The following is a 15,537-nucleotide window of genomic DNA, read 5'->3' on the forward strand; positions in this document are numbered from 1 at the left end:
AGGGCTCAGTGTTGGGTCCATTATTGTTTTCTGTATTTATAAATGATATTGATGATGGTATATCAAGCTTAATGTCCAAGTTTGCAGATGATACAAAGGTTGGCAGGGTTGTCAAGGACACTACCGACACTATGCTGCTGCAACAGGATCTGGAAAGGTTGAGCAGATGGGCTGAGAGGTGGCAAATGAAGTTTAACATTGACAAATGTAAAGTACTACACATGGGAAACAGCAACCCCAGAGCAACGTATCAACTCTGTGGTACTACACTGACAGTGGTAGAGAATGAACGGGACTTGGGGGTGGTTGTGCAGGCAGATATGAAGTTCTCTGAGCAGTGCAGACGGGCTGCAAGAATAGCTCATGGAGTATTGTCAATGATATACAGGAATTTTTCCAGCAGGGATAAGGAGGTGATTATTCCATTGTATAAGGCAATGGTCAGGCCACACCTAGAGTACTGTATACAGGTCTGGAGGCCTCATTTCAAGAAGGATGTAGAGCTGCTGGAACGAGTACAGAGAAGGGAAACCAGATTAGTGAATGGAACAAAGGGGTGCTCTTACGAAGAAAGGCTTAAGTTTTGCAAATTACAGTGTCTGGAGACTAGGCACCAGCGAGGTGATCTGATAGAGGTGTATAAAGCCTTGAATGGTTTAAGCATGCTCAATGCTGATGGGATTCTTCCTGTAGCTCAGAAAAATCACCTGAGAGGGCATAAATTCAAATTGAGGATAGACAGATGTAGGATAGACGTGCGGAAATTTGCCTTTAGCCAGCGGGTGGTTGGTTGGTGGAACAGACTTCCATCCCTTGTGGTGGAGGTTGATAGCCTAAATAAGTTTAAGGCTCAGCTGGACAGGTATTTTGAATGAACAGAGGGGTGAAGTGGAAGTGGTTTTTTTTTTTTTTTTTTTTTTTTTGGCTGATGCTGCATAAGCTTGCTTTCTTGCATCAAATGCCTCTACTAATGCTAATGCTAAGTTGAAGAAATTATCTGAAATTTACAGAAATGTTTAGCATTGAGCTGTAAAGAAAATTGATAATGCTAAATTAAGAGAGAGAGAGAGAGAGAGAGAGAGAGAGTGAGATATGAAATTTTTAGTATTAAGGCAGCTTATGGATTGCTGTTGTGAAGAGAATTCATATTGTTGATTAAGAGTAATATGAGGAAGTGATTAAGATTGAATTAGTTTAGTGTTTGCAGCTGTAGAGAGAGTTGATATTGTTAATTGAGAGAAATTTTATGGAAATGATAGCATGTATTAACAGATTAAATGAGAAAAATTAATAGATTAGATGTAAATGTATACTAATTATGTATATACTTGTAAATAACAATATGATGTCAATGGATAATGCTGTAACATTGCAAACGAGAAGCAAATATAAACTTTCCTAGTAAACTTTTAGTAGTTTTCTATGATAAATGACTTTTGTTTTATAATATTTTGGTCATTGCTCATAAGAAACTATGGGAAAATCCCTCAGCTCTTGCAAATTCTGTTTTTTTAATGCAGTCAGGTAGCTTGTTGGCCTTAGTGTTTGAGGGAAGCTGCTGAGAAAAATCATACAATGGCCAATGATGGCAATACTAAGGTACAGTCAGTCCTCGTATAGCACGATAGTCGTGTTCCTAGAAACCCTCGTGCAATGCAAAATCGTGCAATATAAACGACAGGCCCTATGGGAAAAATAGAGTTATGTGCCAACCACCCAAGATTGAACACACATTTGTAACCAAAACATTACCAAACACAATAAATAATCCTAAAAAAAATACTTACGTATTTTATTACGACTATTGCATAATAAAATATTGCTAATGCTTTTGCTTCTATCGTAAGCAAACTTGTTTTTTGTTTGATTTTCTATCCAAACAGATGACAGCCGTTCCATCTCTTCCAATTCTTTGTGTCTTAATCTAATAGATTTTTATTACACTTTGAGTTATTCCTGCTATGAAAGTTATTTTCTCTGCATTCTTTGTAATTCTCGGCATTGCCTCATTTAGGTCTGTAGCACGTGCAATATCACATGGTCTTTCATTTCGCTCAAAGCGTTTCACAATTTCTTATTTTTTCTCTATCGACAGAGGCTGACTGGCCATAAGCCTTACCGGGGATACCCCAGAGACCGGTGTGATTTTGACCATAAACCATAGTATGAGGCCACTACAAATTTTCCCGGGTAAGAATTTTTGATCCAGTCCGCGTCTTTTATCGATATTGCTTTTCTTTTTCTCTCTGAATCTGCACTGTCTTCACCAGGACGCTTCCTTTCCACACCTTTTAAGTATTTTACTCATTTTTAGGGAATGAAGCACAATTACAAAACGAGGAGGCACGTTTGATACACATAAACAAAGCTGCGCATGTATAGCAACTGAATAAACAACACCGTAAAGGCAGAGATACACTATTAACACCTCACATTTTACTAAAGCACATCTCTGGGGGTTACTACCATAAAACAATAAAAACAATTTCCAGTTGCATTTCTGCTAGTGGAATCTGTTATAAACTGGTAGTAAACTCGATCTAATTGCATTTACGATTATACCGATTGCTGGAATTGTGTTGGTTTTTACGTTATTATGGTGAAATGTGTTTCCCCTTCACTGATATAAAAAAACAAATACATTTTCAGAATCTTCTCTTCATTCCTATCGTGTTGCGTTCGGTTGGGGGTGATTCTGCGTTCGACTGCCATTTCTTGTAAACACAAAGGCGAATCGTGCATAAGCGAATTCGGTTCGTGTTATATAAGATATCGTTCCCCTATTTATAAATCGTGTATTATCAAATTCGTGTAGTGTAAACACGCGTTATACGAGGACTGACTGTACAGGGAAATAAAAATTATTTATTTGCTTTCATTGCCCTTAACAAAACCATGCTGTGTACCCTCAATGCCATTCCTTTCTAAATGTTCCTGGAATGTATGCTTAATCAACACCTCCAAGGCTGACTCTAAGATTTGAGAGCATCATTTTAAGTTCCTGCTTTGTAAATGGATGGTTATAAGGATCAGAGCTGTTAGAACACAACTTTAATGGACGTAGTTCACATACTTGTTTCAGAGCCAGAAACTCTGGTGAGTATGATGTATTTGGAGATACTTTAAAGAATGTTTCTCATACAGTATTAGCAATTGTAGTTGGGTCAGTAACTGCATATCTATTATATTTTAAGACTGCCAAAGGCTGGGATGTATATTTGCCCTTCATTTCCTGGACCTTATCCCAGATAATCTTGGAATCAGTTGGCTGAGTGATGGAGGTGAAGTTGACTCAAGATTCCTTCTGAATCTGGATATAATGTGCTTTGGCACACATTTGAAAGCTATTAGATTATCTGTGGTAGGATACTATCAAAATATCTCCCATTCCTTGTTTTGTGCCATTCTTGCTGTTGTGCATTATTCCATTCCACCATTGGTCTCCCATTACACGGGGAAGTAATCACTTCCATACAGATTTGTTAAACTTCCCATGTACCTATAGGGAGGAGAGAAGGGAAGGGAAGAAGACAGAAAGACCAATGGGTAAATGAACAGGGAGGCATGTGGAAAAAGGTACTGGATCACATATTTAAAAAGGCAAGCTTTGTTATTTTTGAGCACATCTGTACTAACCCACAAAGTATTATGCTCATTAAAATCCCCTGAGAAGGGACAGCAATTACTTAACAAGATCATAAAGGTCTGCTTGTGGGATGTCATTTTCAGGTGGCAAATAGATATAATGTATAGTTAGATGGAACACTACTGTGAGATGAACAGTTACTACTTCTATGCCAGTAGTAAGTGGCATAAGCTGAAAGGGGGGGGATATGGTTACCCACAAGGACTGAGACTCCTCTGTAAGCAGGTCCATCCTCAGCCCTGTCCTTTCATATTGTACAATTATGAAAGGAAGGCTTCTCATTTGCCTTTAAATATGTTTCCTCTTAAGCAGAAGCATGCTCATGCTTATGCAGAACAACCCTGATGTTATCACTATTTTGACAGACTCCATTGCAATTCAAATGTAAAAATTTGAATGTGGACATTATTTAGGTTTGTTGGATCTGTCTGTGGATTTCCAAGGGACTGAAAGCTTGACTTGTTCAATCTTGGATTTATCCCTTTTAGGGCAGTATGGACATTGTCCAGTGTTCATATCTTCCTCCACAAAGATTACCATGACTAAGTCTTCAGTTGCCCTCATCACTTCTATATCCAATTTTCAACTGTTGTAGGGTGCATGGTCAGGTTTTTTTTTTTCTTATCTGTATTATTCTGTAATAATGCCACAGAAAAGGTTGGGCTGGCAAAAGGCAGATTATAACAAATCACTGGCAAAGAGTGGGAATAAGGAATTCTTCACATATATAAATGTAAAGAAGAGAAGGACAAACCAGATCGGACCATTACGTAATGGATGTGGGATAGTATTAGATACACCAGTGGATGTTGCAGCTGCACTCAACAGTTACTTCGCATCAATATTTACTGAAGAAAAACCTTTTATGTCAATGAGAAATTATGGGAATGAATTTGAAAAAATTTCCCATGATTATTTAATGAAAAAAACTTTCAAGCCTACATGCGAGTAAGGCTCCTGGGTGGGGGGGGGGATATACCCTATAATCCAAAGACGGAACTAGGCAATCCTATGCCTGGGGCAAAAGTGTTATAACTACTCCCCCATTATATATATGCAGGTAGTCAATCTTTCAGTAACGTAGCTAGGATCGTCGACGCCCAGGGGCAACATGTCTTCCTGGCGCCGCTGATTGTGATTCCTTCAGTTTGTGCCCCTGAAGCTCGGTGCCTGGGGGAAATTTCCCCTCTGCACCCCCACCTTGCTACGCCTCTGCAATCTTTATGAATGTATTTATTAATAAAATAATTTAAATAATATAATGAATATAGCAAAACAAAAATATCAAAGAAAAAGAAATTTTACAAATATTCATTTATATCTACAGGGAATTTAATTCTATATAAACTACAAAGAAATTAGAAAACCAGATAGTTTTATGTTTATATATCTAGTATAAAATCATATAAACAAAATATTATTATTATTATTAGCTATATGGTGCAAGGAAGCCAGAGGCTTATGTTGCACTGGACAAAAAAAATTTCTGAATTACCCTCAGAGAGAGAGAGAGAGAGAGAGAGAGAGAGAAAAAACAAGAGTCAGAAGTAGAAGGGAATCACCAAGAAATAGAAGGATGATGATATCCAGCTCAGGACCCTGGGTGTACCAAGCCCATACTCACCAGATATGAACCCCTGGGGTTATTGCAAAATACAGTACTTTTAACATTATAAAATAAACTAAAAATAGGCAATAAAGGTGTATTATTTTAATTGAATTTTTCTTGCTTTGAAGGATCTTTCACAATAAGCTACTGTTACAGGCAAGGTAAGAAAAATTCATAGTGCTATTTCTATATTTGGATAAGATTCTATTAGACCAGGGGTGGGCAACAGCCGGCCCGCCGGCCACATCCAGCCCCCTCGGTAAATGCATAAATATAGAAAATCCATACCTGACTACACTCGCCGTCAGCGTTCGGCTTAATTCGGTTCAATTGGGAATCGCGGCCAGTACAACAGTAACCAAGTGATTCTACGCAGCGTCAAAGAGTTATTTCCTAATTATTATTGTAGCATCAATCGAACGAAGTTCCTTTGGGTTTGACTTCTTATTGAAAAAAATAATATTGGTGCGAGATATTTTATGTTTTATGCCTTTTCTAATTATTACAATTTTTAATTTAATATAATTTATAGCCCATAAAATGAGCCAATTAAAAAAAAAAAGAAAAAATGATGCCGAATGCTGCATTTTCAATGATAATTGGACATTCAGATATTTTTTTTTTAAAAAATACATTAATAATTTGTAATTCAAGTAATATAACATTTTTTAGGTTCTGACTTTTTTTTATTAAATCATTCAATCTATTCCGGCCCGCATCATGATGCTAAAATTTCATTCCGCCCTCATCATGATACGAAAATTTCATTCGGCCCGCTGACGAAAAAAGTTGCCCACTCCTGTATTAGACAATACTCATGAACGAATTGGAGAAGTTGTAAAGGGGCTACAGATTTTACACCCTGCAGAACTGATAAAACATGATTTTTTAAATATCTTTTGAAATATCAACAGATATTTGAAAACTTTCTTTGTCCTCCAGTGGTTAGAACTGGAGGACAAACCAAAAAGTTCAGAGGTGTGACATCACAAAACGGGCAAACTTTTTACAAGTTGAAATTGGAGTTTCTCTGTTATTTTCGAAATTTGTAAAACACTATTCCTCCCAGATTTTTTTCCCGTTAAGTGATTATAAATCCCAAATTTATAATTTTTTTCACTCTCACAAAAATTTCTAGAATCAAAGTAGCACATACAAAGATAATGCAGTATTTCTTCTAATAAACCTTTTATAGGTGGCACTTAAATTTTGGAACGGTAATCCCTTTAACCCTTAATTTTTGCTTTCTAATTGTTTAAATTACCTAAATGCCAGAGGTGGAAACAAAGCATACAAAGTTAAGTCTCTCTTAATCTGTTCGTTATATGGAAATTTGCATTCTACAGAAATTTTTAAATGTAATTACCAAAAGGAATTCAAAAAATTCGCTATAAAGAAGTTCGTTAAACATAAGTCCGACTGTAATTATATCAAAAATGAAGCAATTTTAAAATATATAACTGGTCGAATATGCCCTTAAAATGCTGCACCTGGGGCTGGCGCCCTGCTCACCCCCACCCTAGTTCTGGCTCTGCTATAATCTTAAGGGAGGCAGCAAGTGAGTGCATCGAACCACTGAGGCTAATATTATGAGAGCACCACTGGACTCAGGAGAGATTTCATTGGATTGGAAAAATGCCAACGTATTTCTGATACATAAGGCCAGTTCTAAGAGTGTAGTGGGAAATTACCGACCGGTCAGTCTAACTTTAGTAGTGAGAGAGAGAGAAAGGGAAAATAATGTTTAACTAATTTGGTTAGCTATTTTTACAGAGTCACATCTGAGCTGGATTTAGGGAATAATTTCGACATCGTTTATTTGAATTTCAGCAAAGTATTTGACTCAGTCCCACATGAGCAGTTGCTTTATAAGTTGGAACAGGTTGGAATCACAGAAAATCTTTAGATGAATAGCAGGATAGTTTCAGGGCAGGAGGCAGAGAGTTCTGATAAATGGTTATTCCTCAGATTGGGTTAATGTAAGAAGTGGGATTCTCCAAGTGGTCAGTATTGGGACCACTGTTGTTTTTGATTTTTTAAATCACATCAATGAAGGGATCGAGGGTGTGATGTCTAAATTTGCAGATAATGTAAAGATTGGTAGAGTAGTTAATGATCACCACCAAGCAGAGCTTCTTCAGAGTGACTTAGATAGACTAGAGGGATGGTCGGAAAAGTGGCAGCAATGCTCTAATCTGGCAAAGTGCAAGGTCTTACACCTGGAGAACAGTAACCCCAAAATAACTTATACACTTGGTGAAGTTGAACTAAAGTCAGTAGTGGAAGAAAGGGACTTGGGAATTATGATACGGTCAGACAGGAAGTTCTCTGAGAATTGTAGACAGGTTGCAAGGAAGGCCCATGGTGTCCTATTGATGATTTATCGAACAATTGCTAGTAGAGATAAGGAAGTCACAACCCCATTATATATGTTATGGTGAGAGATGTTTAGACTGGATTGCAGGAAGTTTTATTTTAGCCAGTGTTATAAATTACTGGAATAAGTTAGCTACAAAGTATCGGTAAGGGTATTCACATGTTGAACAAGATTTTGCAGCTCCGGCGATCGCTAAAGTTTTTCATTATATTTAGCTGTTTTATTGACTTAATTCTTATATTAAATTATTTTCTATTAAGTAGCTTATAATCGTAGTCAAGTTCCTTGGTTTATTTTGAACTTAGATAACGATTTTGAAAGTTAATACTGAGTGTCCCTAGATTTTACTGTTCGTAACTTGCCGCCATGGTTATACGATACAACATATATTCTGAACTAGATAGCGTAAGGTTGAACGTAAAACTACATAGCGAAACATGTAGCACTGTATTAGAAATCTGTTAGCTAAGTACAGTATTATCAATTAATCAGTAAAATTTATTAATCTTATTAAATTTTATTATTAAATTGTACTTAAACCGAATCATGACACAGACTAGAGCAGCAAAGCAATGCTCACAGATTAGCCAGAGTGCTGTGGCATCAGGGAGAACTGAAGGGGCCAATTCTCCAACACATCACAGTCTAAAAAAATGCGCGAAATGTGAAATGTTTGATGACCTGTCTAGAACAGGACATGATCTAGCCAAGAAGGATGTCTTTGTGTGTGCTAGGTGCAGAGACTGTGAGGAAATTAGGCACCAACTCAGCGTTCTGATGGGCATCTATGAGAGTTTGAGGTGTAGGGGATGCCCTTGAGGAAACTAATAGTGGGCCCATCAAGCTCTCAGCTGCTCAACTCAATGCCAGAGCTTGCTCCTTTGCATCAGGCAACATAGCCTGTTCATCAGGCTATGTTGCCTGATGAACCTGATGCCTGATTTATTTTATTATTTTATTTTTTTTTTTGGCTATTGCACTTGCCATATAGTGCAAGGAAGCAAGGCTTCCTTGCACTATATGGACATTACTAATACTAAAAATTCAGTTGTGTTAGAGGCGGAGTAGAAAGAAATATCGTTATGGGAATGGCATATTTTGTATTGTATATTTCTGATTGTATATTTTGTACTGGCTTTTAATAAATAGTTATTAGGTAGTGTGCAATGGGAGCAAAAGCCTCTTTTGGTGAGATGTTATTTTGGTTTATATTCCAATCTGATGCTTCTCGATAGTTTTCTGAGTGTATGTAGGCTTATTGCTGATTATTGGCATTACCAATTTTCTCACCTCCTGACATGGAATATTCAGCTCTGCTCTGCATTGTTGCATTTACTTTTTTTTTGTTTACACTGCTGGCATGCCCTAGAGCAGCGTTTCCCAAGCATTTTTAGTCATGGAACACTTTTCATCTCTCAATATATTTACGGAACACTTATGAAACACAAGTTTAGCGGGAGTCAAAGAACTGTTTGCTAATATTTTATTACATACGACACACTATGCATCAGGAGCATCTTTATTTTCAACATGTGTAAAGCTTAAATTCAAATAATTGTCATCATACTTTCGTTTTGGCCTTTTATTAGTTGGTTCCTGTTTTTTCACTTCAGATTTTTAGGGAACAAATGGCTTCGATTGTTCATCCTCACTTTGAAGTGTGACAATATTGTGTTCGTTTTCATCGCCACAGTTGCACTACTAGAAGTACTTGCTTCTCGTTTTGAAGTTCCTTTTTTTCAACCACAAATCCATGGTCATTTTTTTTTTTAATAATAATATTTGGAAATACTGATAATAATCAAAAAAAAAATTATACAAGGAAGTCAGTTTAGTTATGATATCAGTTTGCTTCCCCCTCTCTTTCAAAATACAAACAAAATAAATATAAAATTAAAAATAGAAAGAACAAAAGCAACACTCATCCTTGGAGATGTGAACACACGGCTCAAGTGAACACAAAAAGAAAACAGAGCCCACAGACATTATCTTTTCAAGGGAGACCAGCACTTGTGGACTTTGCTTATTGGAGGCTTGAAGTGGTGAAACCCATGTTTAGTCTCTAGAGCAAAGTTTCCGCCATCACTTCTGCCCCCATACTTCTCCTTCAACCCATGCACCGTACTAAGTACTATAGGTTTTGATACCTTTCGTGTTTGGGGTTTTCATTAAAAAAAACAAAAAAAAACTGTGTACTCTAAGCTAAATCGCATATGAATGGAATATTAGATCATTGCATTGCTACTTTTTCATTGATGTCATTACCTCTATGAAAAAGTAGCAATGCAGTGATCTAATATGATTTTCCACAGAACACTTGTTCACATCTCATGGAACACAGTTTGAGAAACGCTGCCCTAGAGTATGCAAAGTACATACTCTGACACAAATGGGTCTGTGGCTATACATGCATTGCTCTCGTGGCCTTTTGCACCCTGTTGAGAACAGGCCATATGTGAATGTCCATATATTTGATGTTTAAAACATCACAAAGGGTTTGGGATGTATGACACCTTACTGTGTAACATATATATCCAGTGCTGTTATCAAGTTAAGAGATGTCGGAGGCTAAATGTAAGAACGAGCTTTTTGGCTGGTCTAAAATCCTCTCCCTATGCACAAATATCCCCTTTGCTGCTGACTCTCCCTGAGACTTCAGGATGACACTGATTTCCTTCTCAGAAATGTCAAGGAGATTAAACTCTGAGATGATGCCTTTTGATAAATTTAATGTATTGTGTGGTGTCACTTTTTTTTATTTCAATCAGGAGGCCTATAGAATGAAGCCTGTTAACTGACTTGGGTGCACCTGCTAGTCCTTCTAAACCCTTCTGTGTAGAGAAGGACAAAATTTTTACAATAGACTTCTCTACTGTTGAGTACATTATCAAGAACGTATGAGTAGGATCTGATACTGCTTCAGTTCTGGGTCTCTTAGCTGAACTAGTACTGTCTGAATCAGTGTTTGGATTTTCTGATAGGGATGATGTTAGGATCCCTGAAAAACGATTTACCTTACCAGGATTCATAGAGGTTTTTTAATGTTGCAGCACCTGGGCTTCCCATCCACCACAGAGCCCAAAGGGATGTATGCTACCTGGGCAAGCAACAAATGTGCATGAGAGTGAGATGTCAGGGCAACCCAGACACCACATCTCCACCAGCCTGAATTATGTCTCTTGGATCATGACTGCTGAGGAATAGCAATGACATGGTTGACCTACCCCAGGACCACCCATCTTGTAAATGCAGGGAATAAAGTAATGTGTTGCAAATGGAAGTCTCAACCATCAGGAGCTTCTTTCCAATTTTTCACAAGTTGCAGCACATGGTAAACATGCTTAATTTATTCCTGTAAAGTTAGCCTGGAACCTAGGATGTGGGCACTGAATACTAGATATGCTAGGCTGGAGGAACAGCAGCACTAGGGGAAGGGCTTCTGGTCATTTATGGGTGGCAATATTGAGTGGTGTAGAGCGTGGTAGAAGGCAATTTACAAATTTCATTGATGAAATAGTAAGAGGAAAAGTAAAAGCAAATAAGCAAGAAGAAAGTTTCCTATTCAGTGTTTTTAAAATAGAGTTTGGATTGATCAAGACTTTGAACTGATCAAGCGCTATAACATATTGCTGGATATTAATTTTATCTTGGTGTAAAGAGTGTAGGTAACATGTATCAATCTTTAGAGGTAAATCTTCTTGCAAATAATGGTAATCTTGCTTTATATTTCACAAAACAATTCAACACTGCAAAATCAAATAAAAGTAAGCTCGCAACTACTAATATATACCAGGTGGTTATAAAATAAGTTTCCCTATTCAGGAGACCCTAGTGTCAAAACAGTTAGAGATAGCTCCAAAACGCATCTGGGTGGTGGTGCCCACTGAGAATAAATAACTGTAGTCTCCTCTACCAGAGAAGCATTATTTATTCGAAGTAGTGCAATACCTGGTATCTCATTGTGAAGGTAGTCACAATATGAGATAAAATCAAATGATGCTGTCACACTACTTATGTAGTTAAATTTATGGGTAAACTATGGTGTATTCATACCAATATTATATAGTTAATTTCACCCATAACATATTATGCCTTGTGCATTTAGTCTTCATTATCTTCACCATTTGGCATCTCTCATATTGTGGAATTAACTTCGCAACCATGATGGCATGTCTGCATTATCAGGATACCTGCCTGCCCACCGATGGGTGAGCCAACAAGTTCCGAAACGTGTCTAGGTGGTGGTGGTGCCCACTGAGAATAAATAACAATAGTCTCCTCTACTAGAGAAGCATTATTTATTTGAAGTAATACAATACCTGGTATCTCGTTGTGAAGGTAGCCACAATATGAGATAAAATCAAATGATGCCGTTACACTACTTACATAGTTAAATTTATGGGTAAACTATAGTATTTACACCAATATTATATATATATATATATATATACACTATTAAAGTAGTCTACAACTAAGTAAATAATTTCACTTACCTCATCTGTAATTAATATATGTATTCCTAATGGGCCATAAATAAAAACTTCTGAAATATTTTTTGATGGTAAGCCAAAGAGTACACTAAGTTTTGTTATCAAATCTTCAATAGTTAGACTTTTTAAGTAAATGGCATGAAATACTGAAAACAAAATAAGCAATGAATATTTTTCTCATAAAAAATATTTACTAATATAAAATTTTCATAGAGAAAGAGCAAGAAAAACCAAACATTTTAAGAGAAAATTAATTTATATTCTGTTGTAATGCAACTAACACTAAACTCTCTTAACTAATTTTTATATTTTATAATTTTGATGGATATTAACTTTTTTGTGATCTAAAATATTTGCTCTTGTGTTCCTTTTAAAAAGAAATTAATTATATATAGCTAAAAAAATATCTTATTTCCTAACCAAATTTCATAATATATAATTATGAATAATACAAAAGTTAGAATGAAATAAATAAATATGAAATTAAAATAACAGTCAATGATTTACAAAAAAAAAAAAAAAATACATCATTTCAACAAATACAAGAATATTACCACATAGCCACACTGTACGGATATTAAAGCCAACATATAATGTTTTAAGGGCACGGATGAACTTTCTTATTAGCAAAGTTAGGAAATATCGAAGTATTCAGTAACAATTACAATTTTCCAATCCGTCACTACGAGTAACGGATTGTGAAAACAATCCGTTACTTGTAGAATATATATATTTTTTTCGTTTGCACACCAGGTAAGATGCATGCGAAGTTCCTTTGACATAGGTTTTCGAAGTTTATAACGCAGCTATCAATAGAAATATTTTCTTCAAATTTCGTAAGAAGATCAAATATACATCCACGAAACTGCTGTTCCGATTTAGTCCTCTAAAAACAATTACAATAAAGCGAACTTTTTTTTTTTTTTTATGAAATGTGCATTGTCGCAATCAGTTTTACGACAGTTTTTTTTTTTTTTTTTTTTTTTTTTCCTTCCGTTTCCAGTATGGCTTCCAATAGATGAATTTCCTTGATTTTTTGTTAGTAGATACAATACATACTGAAGAAAGGAAAGAAGATATTTTTGTTTTTCAAAAACAATTTGTTGCAATTCTTTCGTACAACAATTACTAAAAGCAGTAAAGCAAACTGTTGTGAGAGAGCCATGCAAAATAGTGTTCACAAGTAATGATGCCAAACTGTTTGTTTTCCACGAAAGTTGTTTACATTTTTATTTTCTCCTTGGATCACCTTGGTAACGCTAATGACGTAAGCTCGAGTGATTTAATAGTTTTTGCTGCAATTTAAAGGTAGGAAATCAAAGAATATACTTCCGTTTATATATATTGAAAGTTTCAATTTTGTAAATTGAGTAGAAATTAGGGAATTTAGGAAATTAGTTGTTCCCCCTGAAAAAAATTAGAAATTTTTTCAGTGGGGGGGGGACAACTTTCAAGTTAGGGTTAAAAATTAGAGCTTAGGGGCGGACGTAAACAGATACTCGTATTCAGGAAAGAAGACCAATATGTCAAAACCATAAATCGTGTGCAGTAAGTGAAGGACACAAGTCGGATTGATCAGTGCCAACAATGATTAACATAAATATAAACATTAGCACAGTCTGCATCTGTCTCCCGTCTGCACCAATCACAAGCTATCAAATTTACACCCCATACCAAGCTACGCTGCACTTTAAACCAAACAGGCTTTAGTGACGCTACTGAATCTTATCTTATATGATTTCAATTATTATTATTCACCCTTTTGAAGCTGTTTTCGAAACACCTCACGCTTAACAGGGTAAGTTATTATTTTTATGCTCAGTTGCACCAATGAGACTTAAATTTTAAGCTAGACTTAAACAAAAACTGCACATCAAAATTTTTACTCAAAACTCAATAACTCATTTGCCGTTTCGATACGATATTGTCAATTTAAGTTACATTGGTGCAACTGGCCATTTTAATCAATTTACACATGAAGTTTCACATACCTACTTAAAAAATCTAATTCATTTTTTTCTCTATAATTTAAATATTTAAAGATCACTTGGTTAATGTAATTTGATACACCATGTAGGTATTATCAATATAATTATTGAAATAGTAATTATTTACCTAGTTTCACTGTAACACAGTATGTGTATCAAAAATAACAGTATCTATTTTATTCATTTGAATTTTCGGTAAGCCCTTCCCCCGGGAGATATCAGGTGATCGTAAAAATTTACAGTTGTTTTTTTTTTTTTTTTTTTTAAATGGAGGGGGGGGGGGGTTGTTAAATCATTTTTATTTATAGAACAAAAATTTAATTTTTTTTTTATTAAAGGGATGTTAAATAATTTTTTGTAGTGGTTTCGTTCTGGGGTTACCGAATTTTCAATAAAGTGTTTTATTTTTAGTGTTAAAAATAAATTTAGTAAAATAATAAGAGGAGTTTACCTCAATATAGTGCGTAGAACACTTCCGTATGTTACCCTCCAGAAATTAAAACGGAAAAAACAAAAAAAAATTGACAACTTACCGGTACATTAGAGTAAAATATAAATAATTAAATAATCAATTTAACACAACTCAAATCAATTTAAAACAATTAAAAATCAAATTAACGCAATAAAAGAATCTAACAAAAATATTCAAAAACGATTTTCCTTCCTGATGCTGACAACGCTTTTCGACCGTATGTCGTGATCACAGGAATGAAAATTACCGAATCGGGTTAAACCTGATACTTAAATAGAGATTATTTGTCTTCGCGCATGCGCGTAAAGGTCCACGCATCGGAGATCAAATATGGCCGCCAAACATTAACAGAATTCTCGTGTAATTTAATTTCAATGGTTTCTGCAATTAATAGTCGCGTATAATTACGTTGAACGTTAAGTATTTTGGCCTCGTTAAATAAAAAAGTATGTTTTTCGTTAATGGCATGAAAGGCTAATGCTGACGCTTTAGTGTTAAAAATAAAATAATACGGCTGAAACTTTTATGGTAAAACATGCATACTTTTACAGTTATCGTTCTTTTTTACTTTACTCCATAAATTGCAGATGTCTGGCCATGTATATAAATACCTTAGTGGTGCAGAAAACAAAAAAAAGTAAGGGAAACCACCGAAAAATTAAACAAAATGCAGAAGATAGATAATTTTTTCCAACGACAACTGCAAGCTAATCCACGTAATGTACCAGCTGAACTGAGTGAAGATCGCCCTGCTTCATTAGATCTGGCAAGAACAAATGATGATCAAGATCATCAAGGAAAATGAAGAAGTAATCAAGAAACAAACTCATTTGTTTACGAAGGTTCAAGATTAGATCTCTCAGTTATTTCGCAACAGTATCCAACAGACCGTGAAAATTTTTCAGAAAATTTTCTGAAATTTTCTGATGCAGACAAACGTATGATAATAGCTTCA

At 35.6% G+C, this 15,537-nt stretch overlaps 1 protein-coding gene across 1 annotated transcript in view; it reads right to left on the minus strand.

The window, feature by feature from the left end:
- Window positions 1-15,537, minus strand: part of LOC150080467 (transcription factor CP2-like protein 1) — a 442,462-nt gene that overhangs the window by 48,634 nt on the left and 378,291 nt on the right. Inside the window, exon 17 of the mRNA XM_090380701.1 lies at window positions 12,126-12,268. Coding sequence (XP_090236827.1) covers window positions 12,126-12,268 — 143 coding nt within the window. The remainder of the gene's footprint in view (window positions 1-12,125; window positions 12,269-15,537) is intronic.

This window comes from Mastigoproctus giganteus, chromosome 9, assembly GCF_048544385.1.
Source record: "Mastigoproctus giganteus isolate SK-2022 chromosome 9, ASM4854438v1, whole genome shotgun sequence".
Taxonomy (NCBI): Eukaryota; Metazoa; Arthropoda; class Arachnida; order Uropygi; family Thelyphonidae; genus Mastigoproctus; species Mastigoproctus giganteus.